Source organism: Buceros rhinoceros, unplaced genomic scaffold (genome assembly GCF_000710305.1).
Source record: "Buceros rhinoceros silvestris isolate BGI_N320 unplaced genomic scaffold, ASM71030v1 scaffold3723, whole genome shotgun sequence".
NCBI classification, from domain to species: Eukaryota; Metazoa; Chordata; class Aves; order Bucerotiformes; family Bucerotidae; genus Buceros; species Buceros rhinoceros.
In genome coordinates, this window is record NW_010401715.1 from 432 (window position 1) to 26343 (window position 25912).

The 25912-nt window shown below is 39.2% G+C and overlaps 1 protein-coding gene across 1 annotated transcript in view; it reads left to right on the plus strand.

Moving 5' to 3' along the window:
- Positions 1 to 2410: 2410 nt before the first annotated feature.
- EVC2 (Ellis van Creveld syndrome 2) overlaps positions 2411 to 25912 on the plus strand; it is a gene marked incomplete at its 3' end in the record, with an annotated part of 60976 nt that continues 37474 nt past the window's right edge. The window contains exons 1-7 of the mRNA XM_010132364.1: positions 2411 to 2417; positions 11314 to 11474; positions 12016 to 12081; positions 16925 to 17111; positions 18080 to 18189; positions 19323 to 19385; positions 24299 to 24433. Of these exons, the coding sequence (XP_010130666.1) occupies positions 2411 to 2417; positions 11314 to 11474; positions 12016 to 12081; positions 16925 to 17111; positions 18080 to 18189; positions 19323 to 19385; positions 24299 to 24433 (729 nt within the window). The remainder of the gene's footprint in view (positions 2418 to 11313; positions 11475 to 12015; positions 12082 to 16924; positions 17112 to 18079; positions 18190 to 19322; positions 19386 to 24298; positions 24434 to 25912) is intronic.

The following is a 25912-nucleotide window of genomic DNA, read 5'->3' on the forward strand; positions in this document are numbered from 1 at the left end:
ATACGGCTTGTATTTTCCCTTTTTTCTCCTTATCTGGTTATGTATCTACAAACTGCCTCAGAATATGTTAACTTACTTCTATTTTGCCGATGTGGAGGGAGTCACGAACGGTAGTTTGTAGTGTGATTACAAAAAGAGCAACCAGAAAAATAAATTAATGTAAGTCTTGGGAAAATGTCTGTGGGCAATATTGTTGCATTAAATTAATTTCTTTTGAAGCATGATGTGAGTGCTGGCATGTAGAATTGGTGTTATTTGCCGATGCACAGCTGCTTGTGATGGCCTCTGGTATCACGGATGCACTCTGCAGCAGTGGAAGAATTGTGCCGAATACCCAGGCTGTATTTTCCAGTGCAGGCTACTAGGAATTGATTATCAGATAAGGAAGAAGAAAAGACGAGTGCTGTAATGTCATTTGTAATTGCTGCATATGGACATGTGAACACCATAGATCTTTGTGCATGAAGTGTTGTAAAACCACAGATGAATGAATGCACGGAGTCGGTGGAAATCGGGAGCCATTTGTAAACTGATATCCTAGGAAGTAGGAAATAAAGATTGTTAATTAGCAAGCCACATTTTCTACAAGCTCTTATGCATGCTCAGGCCACTGTCTACGTTTGCTACAGGCTTATTTACAAAGGACCTGTTGACGTGTAACATTCACATTCTCATATATATACTGATATATAATAAGAGTGGTGTTTGGGGTTTATATTTATAAACAAGATTTATTTAAACTTGTAGTAGATGGTTGTATTGGTGTTTTATGTTTTCATCAGTGTTTTACACTTGTGTCATAATGTTCGTTTAGTGTACTGGTACATGTTTCCTTAATGCAGATAGGGCTCTAGATATATCTAGCAAAGGTTAATTCTCTTTTAACATGTGATTTCTGGGCTGCATATCCATATGCATATATGGAAATATGTACATCTAGATATCTATCCACCAGACAATTTTTTAATTTAAGTTTGCCACTGGAGGTTTCTTATCTTTCTGTGTTCTTGAGATGCTTAGCTACTCAAAATTCATTGTCATACAGATTGTTTAACCAATGAGAAGAAGTTAGTAATGGCAGCAGAGATCTTTGGCCTAGTGTAATTTGTGTACAGCAATTCTGGAGTGCTGGGAGAGTTGTACGAGGTATTTGCAAATAGCCCCTAGTGAAGAGCTTAGTGCCTTGAGTCTCCCAGACCTGCATCCTGAGGCTGCTCAGAGTGTGCTGCATGTTCCTACTTGAGTTCATTTCTCCGTCCTTTCTTTCTCCTCTGCAAGAACTGCCTCCAATCCCGTATGTTCTTGTTTTCCAGAGCAGTGCCCGCTTAAAACCCAGGGCTTTTGGTGCATCCAAATATTTGTGAGATGTCGCATTTTCCATTATTTAGTGGGAAAGCACCTTATCTGAAGTGAGAACTATTTTCACACAAAGGTTAACTAAAGTTACAGCTCTAGCAATAATCAAAGTAATGGCTTCCCTGAGCAGGCAAAGAAGAAAATCGCCCCTAACTTGCTGTGTTGTAACAGTGGCGTTGACCTAAGTCAGTATTTAACCTGACTCACAGGCAGTGCTTGGGAGCAAACAGAAATGGCAAGTGCGGGTCACGTCACTCAGCAGACTTTAGACGCCACAGACTTTAGATTTCTGTTAATCAGCCAGCATTCCTAGCTCTGTACTGTCTTCTGCAAGGAAGCATTTTCATTAATGAAAACTTGCTTGTATGACTGCTACAGCCTGATCAAAACACTGGGCAGTTAGAAGCACTGGTTTCTTTTACTGACGTTTTATATCTCTGATTTCTGTAGCAATCTCTGCGGTCTGGGCACAGGCAGGAGGCTGTAACAGATTGCCTCATAAGCTGCAGTTTTTAGCCTGTGGTTCCTTTGAAAGGCTTTGTGTTATGCTCTGAAGGAAAAACGAGTGTAATGGCAGTAGACTTGATCATCCAATAGGGAAGGACACCTTCCTGCTGTGACTTCTAGTGATCAGATTTTCCTCTGTCCTCAAATCTGACTTTGAAAATGGCAAAGAAAGATTATTTTATAAGACAAACTAATAGCAAACTCTTGTACTTCACTATTGCGCAGAGGCTCAGCCTGATAATAAGAGGTGTAAGTACAGTTAGACCCCAAGCGTGTAGAGCAGTCCTGGGAGACAGCAGAGCCTCATACTGCTGAACAAGCTGTAGGAGACGTCTAGAGCCGTGTTGTGTCTCGTCTGGTGGTTAATTTTGGGAAAATCAAGACTTTGTGGAACAGGTTGCTGTCTAATTGTGAAGCATAAATTCAGTGTAAGTTCAATATTAGACGTTTATGAAAAACAGTTCTTTTTTATAATTACTCTCTTCTGTGTTACCTTTAGGTTATTAAAGATAACCTCTGGCTTCAAAAAGAGGTGGGATGTCTGGGAATGACAGGTATGTAACTGTTTTCTTTCTCTTTTCAGTGATGTGGGAGTCCCAGTACTCCTAGAGCATGAGTTTGAAGGTGGGCAGAGGACTGAAGCTGTGCCCTCATGGCCCGCTGTCGTCAATAGTACTCTTGATCCTAGGCCACAGACTCAGAAGTTAGGAACGAGGGTGTTTTAGGCTCCCTCATCTAGAATGGAGCCCCTGTGAGAATGTCTTAGTCCTACCCTTCTCTGAAGCATTTTCAGGAGAAGCCCTTTTTCCTTGTTAAACATAATGTTGTAGAGGAGCACCCTCTGATGCCCAGCGTTCCTAGTGTTGTGGAATACCTCTGCAATGCAAATAACTAATAAACTTTGTCCTGGACCAGGTTGTTAAAAAAAACTCATAAATGTAGCAGGTCTGGGAGTGTTGCTGGAATGCTGTTACCAAGTATACTTGTTGCTGGTGTCAGATACACTGAGCATCTCTGGTGGTAGTTGCCTAATCTGATTGAGGTCCCTTACAGCTTGGAGTACCTGCACCCGAGGGCTGACTGCCACAGGCTCTTTGTGTACATTTGAGCAAATCACTTAGTTTCTCTGAGTCTCTGGTCTTAGTTTTCTTTATATGTGTATATAAATAGTGTGCTACCTCACCCAAGTGCAGTGGAGATGAGTACCCTGAACAGTTACAACATCCTAATGCAGTGCATTAACAGGGGCAATGCAATATCTGAAATAGACCATCTGCCATGGCTACAGTTCCCCGAGAGATGATTTCATTACATGCATTTGCCAAGAAATTACATGCTCTGAAGCAGTCATCTAATGAGATGCCTCTAATTTTTTCACCGTGTGCCATGGCTAATTCACAAATGAGTTTATTAATTTAAATATGAAAGCAAATAACTCAGATTTGCTGAGCTTCCTTGTTTTTTTCCTGTATTTATTCAATGTCATCTTTGCTGCTCGCATCTTGCTTTCCGATGGATTGCAAATTATTAAGGTACCATCCACTGAGAGAGTAAATGCACACAGTCTTGTAGCTCAGAAGAACCTTCTGGGTCTAAAGAAAAAATGAGGCAATTGGAGGATTTTGACATGCAGTTTCTTTTAGTAGGTGAAAATAGTGTGGCCAGCAGGGCTAGGGAAGTGATTGTCCCTTTGAACTTGGCACTGGTGAGACCACACCTTGAGAGAGGTGGGGAGACCTTACTGCACCCTTCCAGTACTTAAACAGGGTTTATAAGGAAGATGGGGTCAGTCTTATTAGGAGGACCTGTTCTGACAGGTCAACAGGTGATGGTTTTCGACTAGAAGAGGGGAAGTTTAGACTAGACATAAGGAAGAAATTTTTTGCAGTGAGGGTGGTGAAGCACTAGAACGGGTTGCCCAGAGATGATAGCTGCCCCATCGCTGGAAACATTCAAGGTCAGGCTGGATGGGACTCTGAGCAACCTGATCATGATTCGATGATTCTATCAACACTGTGTTCAGTTTTGGGTACCTCTCTACAAAAAGACATTGAAATGCTGGAGTGCATCCAAAGAAGAGCAACAAAGCTGGTGAAAGATCTATTTTGAGGAGTGGCTGAGGTTATTTAATCTGGAAAAAAGGAGGCTGAAGAGAGACCTTACTGCAGATCTATTTTGAGGAGTGGCTGAGGTTATTTAATCTGGAAAAAAGGAGGCTGAAGAGAGACCTTACTGCTTGGGGGAAGGGGTGGGATGGGGGAGGGAGAGTTGGACCTTTAAAGGTCCTTCCCAACACAAACCATCCCATGATTCTATGATTCTATCAACACTGTGTTCAGTTTTGGGTACCTCTCTACAAAAAGACATTGAAATGCTGGAGTGCATCCAAAGAAGAGCAACAAAGCTGGTGAAAGATCTATTTTGAGGAGTGGCTGAGGTTATTTAATCTGGAAAAAAGGAGGCTGAAGAGAGACCTTACTGCTCTCTACAACTACCTGAAAGGAGGTTGTAGCCATGTGAGTTGATCTCTTTGTCCAAGTAACAAGCAATAGGATGAGAGGAAATGGCTCCAGGAGAGATTTAGGTTGAATATTAGGAAAAATTCTATCACTGAAAGGCTTATCAAGCCCTGGAACAGGCTGCCCAGAGAAGTGGTTGAGTCGCCAATCCCTAGAAGTACTTAAAAGATTTATAGATGTGGTGCTGAGTGACATATAAAACATGGTTTAGTGGTGGACTTTGCAGTATTGGATTAACGGTTGGTCTTGAACTTAATTTTTTTCAACCTAAATGATCTGTGAAACTCTGCCATTTTGTTAGTAGGTAAATACACGTTATATGGGGGGATGCTCCAAGCACTGAATTGTATGTTTGATTTTATAACTCAGAATTGTATGTTTGATTTTATAACTCAGAATTGTCCTATTCTAATAAACATGAACTTTTAACATATTTAAACCTAAGTTTTTAATGGTTTGCTTAATCATGATGCTAAAATATTTCTTACTGAAGTTCTCAATGAAAGCAGCAGGTGGGAACTTCTGCATAAAACCTTTGTCATTGAAAATGGCAGTGTGCTGAAGTGAAACGGTTTGTGGCAGCACAATGATCTCGGAGTTTCTATTGAAAAATTTTTAGAGTTGTTTCTGGATAAGATGGGAAAAAGCAATCCCAGAATGGCCTTGGGACTGGGGAACACAATGGGGTTTTGAGTGTTGTGTTCCAGTTTGCTTTGACTTAACTCAAGGCAGGCCTGGAAAGCAGATTTGTTTTGACTTGTTGATGCAAATAGTTTCTTTGTCTTTGTAAGAAGAAAAGCTCATGGGAACATACAAAACCAAAAGGTAGTAAATTACTACCTTTGTTCATTGTCGTGTGTAATTGAAAGGACTTCAAATTGGATCTTGTATCTTGTATGGTTTTCAGGACAGGGAGTAATTCAGACTAACAACAACAAAAATATAATAAGCAAGTATATTTAACTCTTTTCTTCTCCACTGAAATAAAACAAAATTTTTCAAAGCTGCGGTGATAAATTCTGGAGGAAAGCCAATCAGACTGCAGATGTGGGACTTGAAATATGCAGCCCTCTTGAGAATTAGAATGACTAAGAATTAGAATGACTGTCTTAGTTAAATTGCTTTTTTTTTCCCCAGTGTCAAGTAACTTTTAATTCTGAACTTGACATTTCACAAACTTGTCAATCTCCACTTTCCTACTGTAATTTGGCAGGTTAGAATGTATTTTAAAGGTATGGGAGCCTTAAGGACATACTGAGAGTCTTTGCTGCAAACCTATTGTAAGACTATTTTAATTTTGTATCATCCTATTGAGTTGCCATGGCCAAGAATAACCTTCACCTTCACTTCTCTCAAGAACAAGTAAGGCACTATAGTGTTATACCTGTCCTTCTAATGGTGGTCCATGTGTGCCACTAACATATTTAGGACACGGCCTGTTTAGTTTAGTAAAGGTTTGTACTTTAGCACTGAAGGTCCCTGTCATTACACAAAACTAATTTCTTAGCAAAGGTCACACACAAACAGAGGGCAGTTTCTTTTCTTAGATACCCATCCTTCCAGCCCCACCCCATATGAACACAGACCCACTGTCGCCACAGTCTCCATGCGATAGGTGCATTTTTTACCAGGTGAGGTCCTCTATTTGCACACCCTGAGGAGCAAGAGAATGTAGTGAGAGCTGGGAGCGAGGAAGTGGCCTCAGGCTGTGCCAGGGGAGGTTTAGATTGGACATTAGGAAGAATTCCTTCAAGCACTGGAGCAGACTGACCAGGGAAGTGGTTTAATCACATCCCTGGAGGTATTTAAAATAATGTGAAGATGTAGCCTTAGGGACATGTTTTAGTGGTGGACTTGGCAGAGTTGGATTAATGGTTGGGCTCGATGATCTTCTCCAGTCTAAAAGATTCTCTAATTCTGTGACTCTTAAGGGTATCATGTGTATTTTGAGTGTGGCAGTTGGAGGTCCAAGAGAGCAAAAAATCACCACCCAAAGCTATAGTGTCCAAAGCTGAGGAATGGCAAATGACTACCTGGGGAGTATAGCAAAACAAATTGAACTATATTAAATAGCAGAGTCTGTTATGATCAGCTGTGCATTTGCCATTTCATATTGTTGTGGCAGTGCGCTTATGTGGGACTGAGTGAATGCTATAGTAATATGAGTGGTAAAATGTTACACCAACTGTTTCAGCTATGTTAATATTTATTTTTATGTTTTACTTTTGTAATTCAATAGAAAGTCAACCTACCAGCAGTGGTAATTAGTTAGGAATATGCAGTTTAAGACATGGTTCTGGCATATCTGGTTTATGGAGGATTAAAGCATGGGGAAACATTTTAGAAACGTGCTAATTGAAAGTAAAATAAAATATTTAACAGCTTGATAATAAATGTGTAATGTTTAACTAAGGAAAACAAAACAAAGAAAATTTTTGTCTTCAAGATAGTAATACTGTCTCATATCTCAAAAGAAAGTGAGATTACTGCTCTTCTTTTGAACTGTTTCACTTGGTGTCTTTGTGTTAAGGGTTGAGGGCCGAGGTAAACAACCCCTCGAATTCCTTAACGATTCTCCTCTGTGTTGTTATAAACAGAAGGAGTTGAAAGGGGAAGAAGAAAATTCACACCTCGGTCTGCATTCAAGGAACTGAAACAAACTTTTAATACACACTAAATTCACACAATTATTCACTACATATACATATGCACAAACTGAGAAAAGGAAAAAAAAACAAAGAAGAGAAGACTTAGCTAAGCAGAGTTCTTAACAGTCTGTTCTTTTCAAGGTCAGTTCTTGGCAGGCAGCCAACAGCAAGGTGGGAGTGAAGGCCTTTGCAGCTGCGTCTCCGGTGGAGAAAGTGAAAGTTCTTCCTGTGGCGAGATGGGTGGGGAGAAACCCCGCAGGCAGATTTAACGGCAGGAAAGCTCTCGGCACGAAACGATAGGGAGTTTGAATGTTCTCACCTGATTCCAGACGGGACTCATGGCAGTAATAGTTCACAGGACGGGGGCGGGGAACCCCGTGCGCAGCAGGAAAAACTGCGGAGAAATTCAGGAAAGCTCCTGGCACAAACGGGAGTTGAAGTCCGGATATTCTCACCCGATTCAGACGAGACTCTCGGCAGTAACAGTTCACAGTCTGTGATCCTCAGGGATCCGGGGGTGCAGGCCCTCAGGTCCCGTTCCTGGTCGGGCCTAGTCGTCAGCCAGCAGAGTGGCAGGAGGGTTCCTTTCTTAACGCTGCCCGGAAGCCAAGAGGGAGATCTGCCCCCGAGCTGCTGCTTTTAAAGGCTCCCGACGTAACATTACGTTCACCTGACTCTCTTAACCAATTAAATGCAGAATTATTGTACTACATGGAATAATTCTATTTGTCCATTTCCCAAAACAAGGAAGTTTTAGCTCAAACCAGGACACTTTGGAGATGTTTGCAGGAAAGCCCAGACTTAGCCTCATGTTCTGCTGGTTTGCTCACTGGGAAATGTTTTGGTCTGAGGCGTTGTGCTCTGGGAGTGCCTGGTGGCAGCCTGGCAAGCCCAGCTGACAGGGGGCCCTTTGATTTGTGTGTAAAGCTGAAACTGTTGCCCGGCTTTGGAGAGTTTTCCTTTTGAAAAGGAGTTTATAAACTGGTGGAGGTGAAGACCTTGCAGCTCTGATAATGGCTTTCCTGAAAACAGCTGTCAAATGTCAAAGATTAAAGCTATAAGAAGAAAGGAGTGGAAGGAACAAGAAGACCACCGTCAGTGTCAGAATTGGGATGTACCTCCAAAGAGCCACTGACAATGGTGCACTTGCAGTTCTGAGCAGCAGGGTCCAAAAGAAAGCCTCATGCTCATTAGTGAAAGACCTGAGGAGTTAAGTGTTACTATTTTCCAACCTCAGATTGATCTATTGGTTAAAAAAAAATCCATAATGGAAATGTAGAATAGACAGGAAAACCACAGAATGTGTTGTGCCTGTACCATCCTTTCTCATATATTCTGTGTCCAGCTTTTCAAGCAATCATCTAGGACCTTATCTGAAAAGAGGTAGCAGGTGAATTGATAAATACAATTATTGTTGTCTTAATGTTAAGAATATACAGCAAGTTATGTGCAAAACTAGTGAAGTTCTTGTAGGTTAGATAGACTGAGCTGTATAATGTTCTAGTGACAGTTAAATATATGTGGATCAGGATAAAGTTATTTTGTTTTGCTGACAGTCAATAATACAAAAAATAATGAAATAGAAAAGTACTGCTTTAATGGCAAGGGAAACCAGGATATTATAAAACAGCCCATATTGTAAAAAGTTCATAGGAAATATGAGAAAAAATCTGGAGGAAGGCTGTGACACATGTTGCTGTATGGACACGTCACACTGATTGAATCTATTTAAGAAAAACCTTCCACTGAGTGCTGGGAAGATACAAGTGAATTTGCAGAAGTATCCTTGTAATTATCATCAACACTGAGTCTGCTTAACATAATGTCAAGAACGTGCAAAATCCCCAGCCTTGAATTACTGATGATGGAGCAGCCAAATAATATGTCTGGAGGCTTCTGCTGGGAACTAAGCACATTATCTTGGGATTGTAAGTGATGACAAAGCACAACTTCAAAACAGACTCATCTGTGTAATTAGTAATTCAGAAATTTATTCAAAGTCAAAGAACATGATCAGATAATTAAAATGGTTACTGTGAACTTGATACTTTACAGAGGGGAGTATTAGGATTTGCTGTAACATGAAAATGCAGTTGCGTATGCTGATGGAGCTGTCATGTTGCACAGTGCACAAGAACAAAGCTATTTTATGAAGCAATTATCTCCTTGTTGGCTGACCTCCCTCATCCAAAATACAAAGGGAAATGATCTGCTAAATAAGAAGCACTTTCAAGGCAGCAGTTGCTCAACGCAGCGCATATATTTTGTCATTTTGACTTCTGCCTCGTACAAAGCACTACAAAGCAGCTCTGTGTCTCCAGTCAGGGTTTCTGTATACTATAAAGGAAAATGCATCTCCTGTAGTCTGTCAAGAAAACTAAAAGGAGAATTGGTGCTCCACCTCGATAGGAAGGGGGTGGCAATTGCCATAATACATTAGCTACACAGCAATTATAAAATGTATCTATTTCAATGTTTGGATATATCTGTACAAAACTGCAAAGAGGCTCGATTCGGTAGTCAGAACGTAGATTTAGAACTGTTGGAGGTGGGACGTAGTGTGATACATGGATCTGCCGGGGAGCGCCACGGCCAGGTGGGATCAGACTGGTAGCTAGCAGGTCTGTACTGCCCTTACAGTTCAGCACTGGTGTCATTCTGAGTGGTTTGAGCTGTTGCTTAGTCTTGAAGTAGAAATATGCCATGCATGGCATGAAGAAGTTCCAGCCCCAAAGATAGGCAGACATTTAGTATTATATGTATTACTGTTTTCACCAAGTTTACCTTGTTATTTTTACAATGCATTAGCCTGAGTCTGTTGCATTTTTCAACAGTGGTTTAAGTATTTAGGTAAACTTAGGGAAGTGGATTAAAACTGTTGGTAAAATATGAGCAGCTACCTTTCCCTGGCCCATATATCCACAATTTTGTCCCATATAAACCACTTGCTCCTAAATAAAAAGCAGGCTATTGCAGCATGGGAAGACAGTGAAGCTCCCTGAGGTGCACACATCTGGATTCTGCAAGCATCAGGACTGCATCTCATTTGTTATGTAAACAGATATCTTTTCAGTGAATCATGTGAATCACTGCTTCAAGGCCCTTTATAGGATCTCCTTTTAAGGGTCCAATTCTGAATACTCTGTGAATGTCTTTTCTATTCACAGCTAAAAGTATTTCTCTGTATTGTTCTTCCCACAGATCAGTGTCTTTAAAAACAAATGCTGCTTCTCATATTAATGAGATTTTAGTTTCTTCGGCTTCTCATATTTCATTAACGTATAATAGGTTTTTCAAGAATAAAACCTTTATAGAAAAACGTCATTTGCCAAAAATCTTTGCTTTTCAATGAGAGTTTTTGTTCATATAGTAGTGCTGATGACGATATAGTCCTAAGGATTAAAATATGGGCTTTAAAAATAAGTAATGTTATACAAAGAGTGGAAAAAAAAATATTCTTTAAACACAGACAGCCAACTATCATTTTGAAAATTTCATGACATTTTTCCTATTCATTCAGAATCTCCACCTTTTGACAAATTAGTATATTAAATTATTGATTTTTTAATATAAACTCCTATTAATGTCATAAGTGCTTTTATTTTAGTTGGTGAAAGCGACGTGATTTCAAAACTGTTCTTGTAATTTTGTGTGATATCATAGACTAATCTTTCATAAAAATATAAGAGTATAAGCTATCATTTACACTGCTAATTACTAAATTGAGGAGTGTTTGATTTGATCGCGCTACAATTCAGCTGAAATGTAACCGAGGCTCTTACTCAACTGAGAAGTAATTTTGTTCTGAATATGTGTTGACATGGTTAATGGTTAATTGGCAGACCGTATCTTTGAAGCAGAACATCCTTAGCACTAGGCCACTCATGTTGCAGAGCGCTTCAATTATTTATGCTTTGCAGAAAATGTCTTTGGGTTGAAAGTACTGACAGTTGATTTAAAGCGGAAACCTTTTAATTCATGCGTTAGATGCTTCACATTTAAATGGCAAAAAGTTTTCTTTGGAGTCCGTGTGAGTTCCCTAGGAAGGAAGTTCTAAGTCCTGCTGGGTTTTGTGGGGCAAATCCCATTGCTCTTTGTTGTCTGGCCTTATGTCTCTGTTACCGGTATTGATTTTAACTGCTTTGAGGGAGAGCCTGCTGGTTGCTGTGTGCACACAGAGCACCAGGTACCATAAGCCCCATCCCTCTCTGGAATCTGCACTAAGCATCTGCTGCAAAGGAGCCACCTTTAGCTCTAATGCAGAGTGTTGCCTTGGTTTTCAGCAATGTCCTTATCTCTGATCATTCAAGCAAGTGAAGCCCCTCACCGGCTTTTGACTTCTGCAGCCTCGGATGGTCAGTGGAGCCATTCACTGTTTACTTTGATACCCTCCTGGACAAAGAAGATTTTGTTCAAGCGAGAGTCTTCAGTTAACAACCAGCTGGTCAGTAAAGATCATTTCCCACTTTTAATATGCCTAAGGATAGCATATTGCAGCATATTATACAGCATATAGTAGCAATTACATCAGAAATGAACATTGCTGGGAATTTACTACCCAATTAGTATGTTTCTAAATCTGTCTCAAGTGATTGTGTTCACATGAGGTGGCATCAGCAACACCAACTAGGTGTGTGACCTCAAAAGAATTATTGTGACAGATACACCTGTGTGATTACTGTGTAATTCTGATAGACATCTGATGAATTTGTGCATAGTATATTATGTTAGATAATTGCGGTGCCCAAAAGATCAATTTATTAATTAAGATACTAGTAATTACTTGTGGGAATAAGTAGTTAATACAAATTTGGACTAGAAAGAAAGATTAACTATTGGAATAAAAATTATCTTAAATTTGAAGATAATTAATACCTCAAATTTTTTTGTTTGTCGTTTCGTTATTTACATGGTTTAACTTGTGCTGCATTTTGCGAATTATGATATTTTCATACACGATGTAGACTTTTCCCCTTCCTCCACAGCCGGAAGATGTGTCCAATATATCAGTGTCTTCTGGATATGGAATAACACTTCAGAAATGTGGTGTGGTAAGGTTTCTTGGTTTCTTACATTTGTCTTGTTAATTTCATAGGAAATCCCCTTTAAAAAGTGGGAACAGAATTGTGCCCATGCTGAGTATTTGGGAGAATGTCCATTTTGATGTTAAGGTGCTCACCCCCTCTGTAAGAGGCACAGATCTTTAGAGAATGAGATAACCCTTCTGAAATACTCTTCTGGCTCAATCATGGGTGCCCTAGCAGTTTCAAGTATGGACTTCCTTCGAAAGATGGGGCACTGAGCTCCCTGATGCCCATTGTGTCTTTGGGGATCCCATCACACAGCCGTAGAAAAAACCAGTGTGTCAGTCTGCCTATTCAGTGGAACTCAGCTACAGCACAGTATTTAATGAAGAAAAGTTTTCAATTTGTGTAAAATGCTTATGAGCAAAGACCTCCTTACTTATAAGGAAATTTTAAATCTTCTGGTTTATTTTTCCTTTATGTGACATAGGTTGATTGCTTTAACTAAACTGTTACTTTTCCTTTCTTTTTTCCCCTGTTGGTTTTTTTTTTTTACATTGGATGAAGCAATTCTGAATTTTTATAATTAGAGACAGTTGATCTCATCTGTTCCTCAGAGGGAGAAAGCGCATCTGACTTAAGACAAATCTAAATTCAGCCACTGAAATGCTGCATATGAGGGTAGAGGTTTCAGTAACCAGTACAGATGAGGTGATATTGTAACCCACACTGGATGATTTGCATAGAGAAGAATGAACGTGCATCACATCTCAAGACACTAATTACATATAATGTTATTACTGAAGTGGCAGCATATGATAATCATAAGGGTCTAGAGAACAAGTCTTATGAGAAGCAGCTGAGGGAACTGGGGTTGTTTAGTCTGGAGAAAAGGGGCCTGAAGGGAGAAAGGAGATTGTAGCGAGATGGGTGTCGGTCTGTTCTACCAAGTAACAAGTAATAGGACAAGAGAAAATGGCCTCAAGTTGCACCAGAGGAGATTTAGGTTAGATATTAGCAAAAATTTCTTTACAGAAAGGGTGGTCAAGCATTGGAACAGGCTGCCCAGGGAAATGGTTCAGTCCTCATCCCTGGAAGTGTTTAAAAGCAGTGTAGATGTGGTGCTGAGGGACATGGTTTAGGGACCCTGGCAGTGCGGAATGAACGGTTGGACTTGATGATCTTAAAGGTCTTTTCCAACCAAAATGATTCTGTGAAACTCTGTGGTAATTAATGAGGCTGAATAGTGAACATTTCAAACGTAAGAAGCAGTAACACAGAATGTTCTGCTTTTCTGGCTGTAGATTCCAAATTTTCCTATCAGAGCCTCTCAGAAAGTTTGAGACAGTTATATGTTGGTTTTTTTCTGCTAGTCGTAGCACAGCCTTATGCAGGCTTATTAAAAATTGTGAAACCCTGCTGCACAAGATCAATCTGTTGTAGATGCTAGGATTATCAGAAAATAATTTTGCAGTGCTATTTGTTGTAAATTACTGAAAACTACGCTATTGTATGTGATTGTCTTACACCTTCAAAGACAGGTCACAGTTTATTTTCCTTTGCTTACCTTGTCATCTCCTTCAATCCTAATGTGTCTGAACAGATGCTTTCCTGCTAAGAACAGACTGGCCATATGGTGGTCTTTAGCTGTTTTAAATGGAAAAAACCCCCAAATATTGCACATTTTCATCCTTTTACCACGAGTGGCTCCTCAGAGCGTGGAGATGATATATGTTTACTTCTTACAGTCAGGATTTTTCCAACACCTTATTGCAGAAATGCCCATATTGAAACTGGGATGTTTGAATTTAATCTACACTTCCAGCACACAGTCCCTTCCTTCTTTTCAGAAATGTGTTCCTTTAAGAGCTCACTCCGTAGAGTGACATTAACTTTTCTGTAGTGGTACTTCATAATGACAATAATTTTTGGCAGAGCTGAAGTAAATTTTCAAATGTGACTGTTTGGCTTGTAACACATCTACCTGTCTTGTTTCTCAGTCTGCTAAGCATTCTTGCATGGCCAGTTATCTAAGATTCTATGATCCTTCATTTTTTTCCTTCTTTCCTGTTTCTAGTTGTTCTGTTTTATTCCCAAAGATCCTCCATTCCATACACTTCCATGGCAATTACTTCCTCCTCTCTTTTCTCCTAGCATGTTTTTGCTCTTGCTGTGGTTCTTTTACTCCACTCTCCCAGGTACCTGAAGTGATATCACTTGCAGGGGGTGATGACACACATTGTGTGCATCAGCAGCAGGAAGAAAATGAAATGTGTGCTTATGCATCATCAGTGGCTGCCATTGGGTTTGGTTCTTGTAGATGGTTGGCATCATAATCACCTGTTCCCAAAGCAAGAAAAAACATCTTCAGGCAAATTAGAGGAGCAACTTAAAGGTCATACCACCCAGTGGCTGCTGAATCCCAATGGCAGCATCATATGGAGGAGGTTCTTTCTAGAAGAGGTCAAACCCCAAAGCTTCCCTACTCTTTGATTCTCATCTGCTGCTTTGTCCAGTGCTACAGGAAAAAAAATCAAAGTTCTGTCAACCCCTTTGTAGTGTAGCTTAAAACGGACCGCCAGTCAAAAAATAAAGAATGCAAAATATGTATGTAATATTAATCAGAAATTCAACAAATATGTTCTTTTGGCTGCCTGAGGAAGATAGTCATGGGAGATAGGCAGTATGGTTGGATACCTCTGCAAGGGATGCTTTGTTCAGTCACTGAATTATGAATTTTATTAAATGAAACAAAATGAAGAGAAAGTGCAAAATTGGTTGGAGAAAGAGAATGAAGTGTGTGGGATTATGCATTAAACCTCCTGCCCAGGGGAAGGATAGTACTTATGCTGCCATATTCTTCCACCTGCATGTTAATATACACATCCCAGTTTCTCTGCCTATTTTATTCTAGGATTTTATTTAAATTACTATTTACATCCCCTCTTCTCAAATGTTGTGTCTGATTAGAAGCACAGAGACTCTGAAATTCTCATTTTTTGCCTTCATCTCAGAGAAGAGCAAGTGAAAGTTACGGGAAAATGAAGGGAGGAAAAAGGTTTTTTATTTCCCCGTTTCCCCAGCTCCCTCTTTTGTGCATATGTGTTTGTCTGCACAAGCCCATCCACGCTTACCATGGACCATAATAAAGTGTTAACAACTTGTGCGGTTTGAATCTTGAATCTTTCAAGGTGTGTTTCCTTGTTTTGCTGATTGGGTCAGGGTACCTGCTTTGTGACTTCGGATTTTGTTCACGTGTCTTTGAGGCTTTTTTTCATGTTTCATTTTGTTTGTGCTTTTTGAAGCACATTTCTAGCCTTTGTGACTTCACACAAAAGAATGAAAGGCGTGTTGACTGCATCATGCCAGTTCAGAAACCAGGAGAGAGAAAATCTTCTCCAAATATGTAATATTTTTACTATTTGGTGATTCTAAGTCTCCTAAGTGTTGGGGTGTAATTCATGATATCTAAACATATCAAATTGGTAATGCTGTCCTCAAAAATATTATTAAGCCTATTTTTATACATGCTGACAATTATTTGCAGAATGTGCAGTAGGTAGTTTGGGGTTCTTTCTCCTTAAGATTTCTTTAATACAATTGAGGTTGAACTTGCTATAACGATTTCAAAAAATGTAGTGTAGTATGCCAAGGAGAATTATTATATAAACAGATTTATTCAAATGTGCTTTAATTATTTTCACTTACCTAGAAAATTGCAAAATAAGCAAGGATAATTTCAATAACCTTTTCTTTCTCCTTGATTCAAGAAATATCCTAAAACTGTAACCTATTTTTATACTGAATTAGTATGAAATGCAGAGATCAGTGGTGCACAGTGAAATCATAACTACATTGTCAAACCCTGTGGCTGCCATGAAATCTGGTGAGATTTCTGAAGTCTATCAAAATTTGTATTTTTAGAACTTATTTCTGTGGAGGCTGCTTTCTTATTCTTTATGTTTGTTGGTGTCCAGATACAGAGTACACATTACCTGAAAAAGAGGAGGAAAAAAGAGAAAGGCTTGGTCTGAATCATACTTAAGTCACTTAGTGTTAATTTGGTGTCATGATTAGAAGCCTGATACACCATCTTGTCTATACTATAGGCCAGCATATTACAGACCTGATAAAGTTTTAGGCAGTTCTGGTTTAACATGAGATACAGGGAAAGGCAGTTTGGAAAGTGAAAGGTCAGTAGTCAACTCCGTGCGCAAAATAATTTTATTTAGAGAGTATAATTACTCAATAAGAGTTAACGGGCTAATGGAATAATTAAATAAAATAACGTGTGTGTGTTGCTGGAGATCAGTGATTAGCTCATGAACTTGACCACTAACTGGAAGCAGAGCTGTGAACTGTAAATCCAGTGCTGCCTCCACCAGCCCTCCCATGGGAAGGGTGAATCGAGGTAGCTGGCATCCTTCAGAGTGTGGTTGCTGTGGAAAAAGGGAAACATGGAGAAAATGAATTTGCTGTGAGGGCAGCTTGCAAAAGAAACATGGTACAGTACTTCAAAGTTAAGAGTTTTCTAGACTCTAGTTGTTTATGGTTGAGTTCTGTGTTGTATGAGGTGTCACAGGGATGTTAATTTTCTTGTTTTCACTGCTGGTTCTGTGTGAGCTGGGTTTCCAACTTCGGGCTTTCTGTGCCCTTGTCTTCAAGCAACAGCTTGACATATCAAACATTAAAATCTCCTTGGGGGTTTGAGATCAGACTTCAGTGTAGTACCATTTGCAGGTCACTCGGAATGCTTTCAGAAAATAAGTTTACACATATAATGAACTTTTATAAGTAACCAAGACTATTTTGCTCTTAAGATTCACATGGAGTCATTTTGCACCATTAATACTAATATTTCTGTTTTCAGGTGGATGTTGAACGTGACCCTGAAACTGCATACATTACACTTCTGATTAATAACACCAACAAGCTGCTCTCAACAAACATTACAGATCTTATTCTCCTGGACAACATCACTGGTCTACATGTTCAAAAAAACAGTGGTAATAAGACCTCAGATGGCATACAGATTTACAGGAAAAGATTCTTGCTAGGTAAGAAAAAGCACAGTGAAATACCCCTGATCACAGTATTTAATTAATTAATTAATTTTGGTGCTGTCAATTCTCTGATTTTCAGTTTATAAAGGTGAAAAACTGAGGGAAAGTATTTGTACTGCAGTTTACAATTCTATTAGCTCTCATTTTGACTCCCACCTTTGAAGTATTGAGGTGCATTGGAATTGCAAGAGGCCATCCAAGCAGACAAAGTGATTCATCAGAAATTAGGCAGCTCTTCTCGGTATCTATTCTCCCTAAAATGATTGAATTATAAAATCAGAGCAAGAAATAGAGAGAGAAACCTGTTCCACTCTGGGAGTCAGTCTGTTCCTTTGGTGGCAGTTGAGTCACTGCACATCCATAAAATTTTACCTTTCTTGATTTCTTCACCTTTTTCCTAAGCACAAGCATATAGAAAATTAGCAATTTGCTTTTCAGAGTGACAGTATTTCTCCTGGCACTTCAGAAGTGTTTGATGGTATCTGTTAGCAGTAGAAGTGTTCTAGGGTTATGGAGGTGATTTGCTGAACTATCCATATCCCTCGTCTCTGGACTATGCTGATAGGCTCAGGCTGCCTCCTCTGCTGAATTCCCTTGAAGTCGGTATTGTGAGCTTACTGCAGCTTGGTTCCTAGGAGAGCACTTTTACTGGTAAGGAAGCATAGCCTAAAGGGAAAACAAAACAGCTCCTCAGATGTTTTATTTGTATTGAACTTGTTTTTCAAATTTTGCAAATATCTGGAACTGTAAATGAGTTCAGCTGGGGTGCTCAACTCTTCAGAGATTCGGTCTTGTGTAAAAAGAGATGTGCAGCTGTACTGGGTTGTTTTCAAGTTAGTGTAATAACTGCTCTGTTTAAGAAAATGCAGATGCAGTTACTTAGAGGCCACTATTGCACTGGCAGATAGACCTCATCTCCTTAATTTACACAAATGTTTTGTTTTTTTTTTCTGTTTTAACAGGTGGAGAACACTTTGCAATCAACTACTCTGCACTTCTTGATGCAAAAGAAATGTGGGATGGCAAGGTCTTGACACTGCCTGCAAAGCTAACTTTCAGGAGTTCATCACAGGTATTTCCTTTACAATTTTATTTTGCTCTTTGCAATTTTTCCTTTTTAAAAAAAGGAGTCTACGAGGTGGTTCTTGTCTTCCAAGGCAATGAGGCTTGCATATAATGCAATGGAGTTCTTAGGCTCTCTTGATTTTTTTACCATTAATTTATAAATACATGAGTTATCCTTCATAGCTTAGGAAGTCCCAGACCTCCTCAAACAGCTGTAGTATGTTTCTGTGTTGTCCTGTAGCTTTTCTCTCTACTTCTTCTCTTTCTTCCCAGTTTATTTATGTATCCTGGAAATAATGGTGTTCCAAATACTTATGTGTGTATTCCCGTAGTCCTTGAGAGATTGAAAGTTTTGTCATATTTTTCTTGGAAAATAATTTATTTTAAACAAAAGTTAAGTTGCAGCAAAGGAAAAACTCCTTGCTCATAAGGAAGACACCTTTCTGTGTGGAGCTCTGAAAGAGATTTTTTCAGAGAAGCTGAGGATTCTCCATCCTTGCTGATTTTTGAGAACTCTCTTACACCAGGCTTTGAGACAACTGCTTTAATTTTGGAGTTAGCCCAGCTTTGATTAGGAGACAGGACTTAAGAGGCAGGTTAAGTGGTTTCTTTCAAAGAAAAATTTTCTGATACTTAAATATGGCTTGATATTTTTTCTTTGATTTTCATAATTACATGTAATTAGAACTTGCAGATGTATTTTCATTTCAACTGTTCTATCTCCTTTGTTTTAGAGGGAAAATGTTCGATAGGCATGAGATGGGTACTAGAGTAATAGAGACCAAGACTTCAAAAACCAGGGAATTGCAAGAGTAGAGACACATACACTGACTGTGGCTCCTGTTCTGTGCATTTTCAGTTGACCCAGATTTTACAGGCACAGAAAAATGTAATTCTGTGAGCACTGGAACGTGTCTCTGTGTGAATAGAAGGAGAGTGTAACCCATGGAGCAGCTGCTTCCGTGTCTGTTAGTGTTACCCCTAAGTCCAATGCATTTTCCCATCAGATCTATTTCAGCTTTAAGCTTAATGAGAAGTGTGGCTTATCTTCTAAGGAGAGGATTTTCTAGAGACTCTGGGCTGTTTGCTGGTGAATTCTGCTCATTTTTTTAATATGTGTAATATTTTTCTATCTCTTAGAATAAAACACACCTCGTATCATTGACTGCATTGTTCACAATAACTGAAGAAGAAAAGACCAAGGTAAATTCTGTGATTTGGTATTATGCTGACTCTCCTGCTTAAACTTACGGACAATCTAAACTGAATCCTAGAAGCTAAGGATGTATTTATATCTCATCGCCTAGCTACTGGCTATTAATTGTACACAAATTCTGCTTTTTCTGATTTTAGGCAAAAGAAAACAGGAGTCAAGATAGGGCATCATTATTGTCTTAAAGCAGTAATAGTTAGTATGAAAAACCTACAAACTTCCATTATATGCTTAGCTGTATTTTTTCATCTGAAGAATTGTCTGGGCAGAGAGAACTGTGATAAAGATTACGCTCACTTTCTCCTGTGCCTAGCCACTATGAGAAACCTTTTTACCTTTCCAAAAGGGTGCAGTTATCCTTCATCCATTGAGAAAAGGTTTCTGCATCATGCTGATACACAAATCAGAAAATAGCTGTGTGGGGAACCTGAGAAATAAAACTGAGGAGGCATAGTTCATGTTTGCCTTTCTTTTTTTAACTAGTCATCCTTCCAGTATGACTTTCTCACATGTCTTCTGAATTAGCTTGGTTTCTAAGAGGCCAAATAAACATTCAGAATTGCATTGATAGCAGAAACAGTGTTATTCTTCTACATAAATTTTATTTGAGACCTCCCCACTGCATCCATCAGTTCCATTGCTAGAGTAATCTCTTCACCATCTTGTTTTTCTTCCCTAACTCCTCATTTCTTTGACAGGCTGCTGTGTTGCAAGGGGTCTTTTTTTAAGGAGCTATGGCTTGATTGGCAAGAACACTGTGGTTATTTGTGTTCAGGCAGAAGACAATAGTTTGTTTCACCCCAGAACATTTTCCCATGGTTGTATAACTTGAAATACAAAGTTCAGATGGATGAGGCTTTCTTGAAGAGATCATGAGGACTAGACTGCTCATTCCTCCGTGGGCCTGTCCCGTGAGTTCCTCTCCACCTTTAAAATCAGTAGTCTATTTGGAGTCCGGGCACAGGGTCCTGTTGTTCTAGAAGTCTCTTTTGCTGGGAATCTCTTGCCCTCTTACATCTATTACACTAATAGAAGCTAAGTTCAGACTTGGCTTTCTCCTTAGTGAAGATCAGATGCCCATTCTACTAAAATGAAAGGCAGAATTAAACATGATATGAAGTAAAACTATACATGAGAGAGAGAAATCGTTGTTCCTGACTAAAGATCTGGCAAGATTTAAAAGGATGTTTGTACGGCTAAGAATTATGCTTGGAATTACCATAAATGTATTTTTGGGAAAACTCTTATTCTTAAAGTTGAAAGCCATGCAGTAGCTAATTGGGTTAGAAAAATAGCTTTATGAATGGCTTTGTGCACAGTTCAGTCTGAATTTGTCTGCAGCAGTTGTTGATGCCTAAGCTAAGACTATAATCTACACTGAACTCACTCCACTGTGAAAATTCCTGCAATCTGTTCTATACTTAAAACCTTTATACTGTGGGGTTTTTCCAGCTTCAACTTGATAGCTATACCTCAACGAGTTCTTGAGGACTATTCCATAGTTAGGTAAAACTAGCTCAGCTGCCTTTGAACTTAGTAAATGAACAGGTTTTGTAATTAAAATGTGTGGTAGAGGTGTGTGGAGAATACTATTACATTTTGAAAGCTTAGAAATGATGGAACGCATAATGTTTCACATGCATAGTGTTTGCCTTTGGACTGTGGCCAAGTATAAGGTGTTTCAGAATGAAATCAGTCTGTGCAAGGAAGATATGATCAGCTGACAAAGGTGTGATGGATTGTATTTCACCCATATCCTCAGCTGTTGTAAATGCTCTCAATCTCAGATTTTATTTCTTAAACCTGTTGATGGGTATGGTAAAGCCAACACATGTGTGACTAAATGTTGACTTTGTGGACAAAAAAGAGAAATAAGTATGTGGTCATGGCAGTGCCATGCTAAGTTGGTCCTATCAGCTTTCACTTGGCGTGTTTGTACACTTGGCCTCTTGTTTTACAATCCCTGTGGATTTTCTCTTCTGCAGCACTGGAAAAAAGTGCTTGGTTGCCTGTGACAAGCTAGTTTTGTGGGTTATGAAAAAATGTGAGTGTTTCTCATCTGAGCGTCCATGCCAGATGTCTTCCCACAGTGCTTCAGGGGCTGTGAGTACTGCGTGCCTCTGCCCTTGCCTGGGTGGTTTTGATGATGAATGGGAACTGTAGTGAAAAAGACAGAAGGAAGTTCTCCCATCTAAGCACATTGCATGGAATGGATGATAATGATTACTTTGATCTCATTTTTATCAATCTTGCTTCCCTCAGGATCATTGAAATCAGAGGGAGTGCAGCAGTTTTTGAAAGAAACTTGTGCCTGTGATGACTCTTCTCACTATTGGGATGGCTTAGGATGTTAGTTTACGATGTGGTTTTTGAGGCTTAATGGTGTGTCAGTGGTTCGAAGGTCAGACTGCAGTGCTGACACTGGCTCTACTCTGTGGCTGGTGCAGGGATTCCTGCACCATTGCCATGGTGTTTTCAGATGCCATTAGGTGCCTGCTGTGTCCTTCTGCGTGGGTTTACAACCCCCTCAAAGACACGGGCTGTCCATTCGGAACCCATTTTCTCTAAGTATAAAAGCACAGATAATTCCCTGTCCCTTTATCTCCCTCAGAGTTCAGTCTCTGATGGAACTGCCTGCCCAGATGTAGACTGACTGTCCTGCCATACGTCTCGCCTTTTACTTCACTTAGAAAGCACGGGATCATTCTCTAGACAGCGCTTTTTCTCCATTAAAACTTAATCAGCTTCATTTCAGCTTCACTGAACTCATAGTCTCACCAGATTCCTGCTTTGCCCTGAAGCCTAGAGAGATCCCTGAATTTCACAGAGTGCTTGAAAATTAGGCAAATACACATGAATTCAGACAAAATGATAAAGTGGTTCCAAAGCAGTGGGGTTTTTTTCCGAGTGTTAGCATCTCCTCTTCCTTGAAAGCAGTGGGACGTCAGGCAGAGCCTTGGTGTCGCAGAACTCAGGGAGAACCTTTCTGTGATTCCCTCTTGGCCCTCTAGTGCAACTGGAGAATCTGGAGATAGCAGATTGACTTAAGAGGTATTGGATTTTTTCCAAGTCACACACAGATGTTTGTTGTCTCAGTGATTGTTCAAGTGGTATGAGCTAAACCCTTTTGATCTGTGAAGGGAGTGAACGCTGGGTTACTGAAAGAAGTTACTTAATATTTACATAATAATCTTTCAAATAAATTTAAAGAGATGTTTTGATGCAAAGTGATGCAGCTTTAACTGAGCTTATGGCAAGGACTGGGGGGAGTTGGTACTGATGCTGATGGTAGATGTGCTGGGTGTCTGTAGTGGTTGGCCATGGTACAGGAGAGCGTAATGGAAACAATTGGCCAAAATAATAGGAAGCTACATCAAGAAAAAACATTCAGACTATGTTGGTAATTACACATGGAACCAGGAAATTAACATGTGGGTCCTCCTTTTCTTTTTTTCCTCGTTTCTGTTTAAAACTTAAAGATACTGAAAATATTAGAAGGAATTCAGCACATGGCTGGCTTATTCAGGTAAATACCTAGTTCCCAAAACATTTTCATGAACCTCGAAGTGCTTCAAGGGTTCATTATTTTAGACCAAGCACCTTTAAAAACAAAACAGAAAACCAAATCAAGCATACCACTGTCAGTCAGAGCTGTTATTGATTCTACATGTACAGTACTGTGAAGTGAACTTTGGATCTTCTGGGAACTGTGCAAGTGCTAAATAGTAGCCTGTATTAAGGTCTTGATGATCTCCTTGATACTGACATCATCACCTAATTGAACTGAAATCATAGTGAAATTGAGCACTGAGCACATCCAGCAGCCTTGAGGAGCTGGACTTGTCAACATAGTCTGATGAGAAACAATTACTTTCATTTAGAGATAAAACAGATTTACATTGTACAAAAACTTACCAGAGTGAAAAACTAAGCAGTAGAAGGATAATACTCAGCTGTTAAAATGGAATAAATTCTTTTCAAATTGTGGACCATGTCTGATTATTGCTTCATATGGAGAATTACTGTCGACTCCTTGGAATGCTCTCAGATTTCTGCTCCAAGAGATGACCGAGCCCAGCTTGCAAGCAGCACGTTAATTATTTACACTTTCTAGCCCCAGCAAAGTGATTAGTTTGTTGTGAAACATTATACTAATAGCTATGCTATGTTTTTCATCCAAGGATCTCAAAGAACTAAACAAACACTGGATTAACTTTTACTACATTGAGCATGAAGTAAAAATGAATTTTTAATGCAATTTGATTTAAAGATTAAATTAAGAGCTAAAGTGAAAGGCCTACCAAGTTGTTAGCTGGCTTGCAGTTCCAGGGCTTCTGCTATTCTTTTCTGACTCTGGCTCATGCAGAATGTGCAAGGGTGCACACAAATTGGGTGACTTTGTCAACTGTCAGTTACATATTTTTTTTTAACTCACATTGTTGCTTTTTCCCAGTGGTGATTTCTACATTTTATTCAATTGAGAAATTACCATTAATTAAAGATAGCCAACATCAGGCTGATTTTTCGGAGCCTTTGAGCAACAACAAATGCCATCAATTCCGAAAAGACTTAGGAGAGTTTGCAACACTGGAAAGGAGGCTATGAAGTACAGGAGACCCCAGAATCACAGCATCTGAAACTCAATCTGAGGGAGTTCTATTGCTTGGACTTACAAAGGAATTTGGACTAGGTGACCATAATGAATTATGCTGACTTGAAAACATATGGAAAATAGACAATTGTTTGAAAATAGTAATAAAAATGCAGGAATTTAATACTGAGAAACCCTGATGTTGTTTGAAGCCATTTAAAAATAATTTACTGTGTTGCTTGCATTATAATCTTTTGAGTCTGATCTTTATATTTAAAATGTAGTTTTAATAATATGGTCTTCTAATTTCAGACTTCGTACAGCCATTCCATCCTTGCTTCAGGGTTCTTCATTGCTTTCTTTGTTTCCTTTGTGTTGACATGTGCTGGTTTTTTCATTGTTTACCGAACCCAAATATTAAAGTGGAGTTTCTATAGTAAAAACCAGGTAAGTCATACTGTCTGGAACAGTATTTAATATTTTTCATTGATCATATCTGATGATATAACTTGCTAACTAATACAGATTGTCTAACGAGTTTTTGAAGACAGATAAAAAGCCACCAGATGATGGATTGTATTCGCAGGTAATGTAATCTCTACAACAACTAATCTTGAGTGTGATCAGATCTAAAGGGGAGTGTATAAATTATAAACTGATCAAAGGGCTGCTGTCAGTACCTGGATGTGAGCTTCAGACTAGAGGGAGATTACCCTTTGGTTGTTTCTTTCGTATTCCTCCTTTCTCCGCTCTGCTTCGTCTCTCAAAATGAGAGGTAGGATGTCTGCGGGTTATAAGCAGTTGCCCAAGGAGTAGACCACTTATGTCAAGCACAAAAAGGTTTGGGTCAGAATGTATTTCTGATTATCAGAAACAGGGACTTGAATTTAGGTTTCTTGGTTCCTCAGTTTTGCTTTAATCTCTTGGGTGATTAAGCAGAACAGTTGGGTTTGGGAATGGAGCATTTCCAGTGTTATCCAAGCTGTGCCAGTTTGGAGAAGGTATTCAGTACATACTGGAATGGAGAGAGAAAATACAGCCTGATAAATATTCATCAGGTTGGCCCAAGTTCCTGCCCTCGCTTCTGTTAATTATTTATGTAAAGTGGAGCAACTTCAATGGGAAGGAGCTAGAAACCTCAATCAGAATATTACAGTGATTGGAGCAGTCTTCTAAGAGAGGTGTGCTCAGAGGTTTGAACCCTTCCTCTGCTCGGATGGTGGCAGATCTCCCATCCCTCTAGACTGACTCACAAATTACTTCCAGCTTCATTTTCTGTGGTTGAAAATTACTCCATCAACAATTTTTATTTCTTTTAGGTCTGAAAAAATAATCCCTTTAAATGAAAAGGACATGCCTTGTTTCTTTTTACAGATAAAGCTGTGATAATGAAATCATAAAAAAGGGCCAGTTGCTCCTAGCATCAGATGTTTATGGTTGGTTTTTTTGTGTAGTAATTTTATTAGCACTCAGTCTCAAGGGAGTCTCACTGAACTGCAAACTAACTGAGTCACTTCCATCAGTCACAGGGTTAGTTTTTCATGTTGTTCACCTCATAATACTGTAATCTTGCCATATATAAATTTGTGTATTGAGGCAATTTTTTAAAAATTGGCCTAGAAAGTTTGCTGTGGGATATAACTTCCTGGAAGTTTTCACAAGCCGACTGAAGTCGATGTAGAGTCTTCTGCATTCATTTTTTCATTTGTATTCCAGATCAATTATATGTGAAATGTTCAGCCTGAAAGAATTCAGATTTCAGACACATATCTGACTTGCACAATCTCCTTATACCCTTTCCAGCTGTACAGTTTGGAGAACTTTCTCACCCAGAGTTACCTATAATTTTTTTTTTATAATCTGAAGCTTACTACTTTTTAATGTTTTCCTTTTTTTTTTTTTTTTTTTTTTTGGAAGATAACGAAA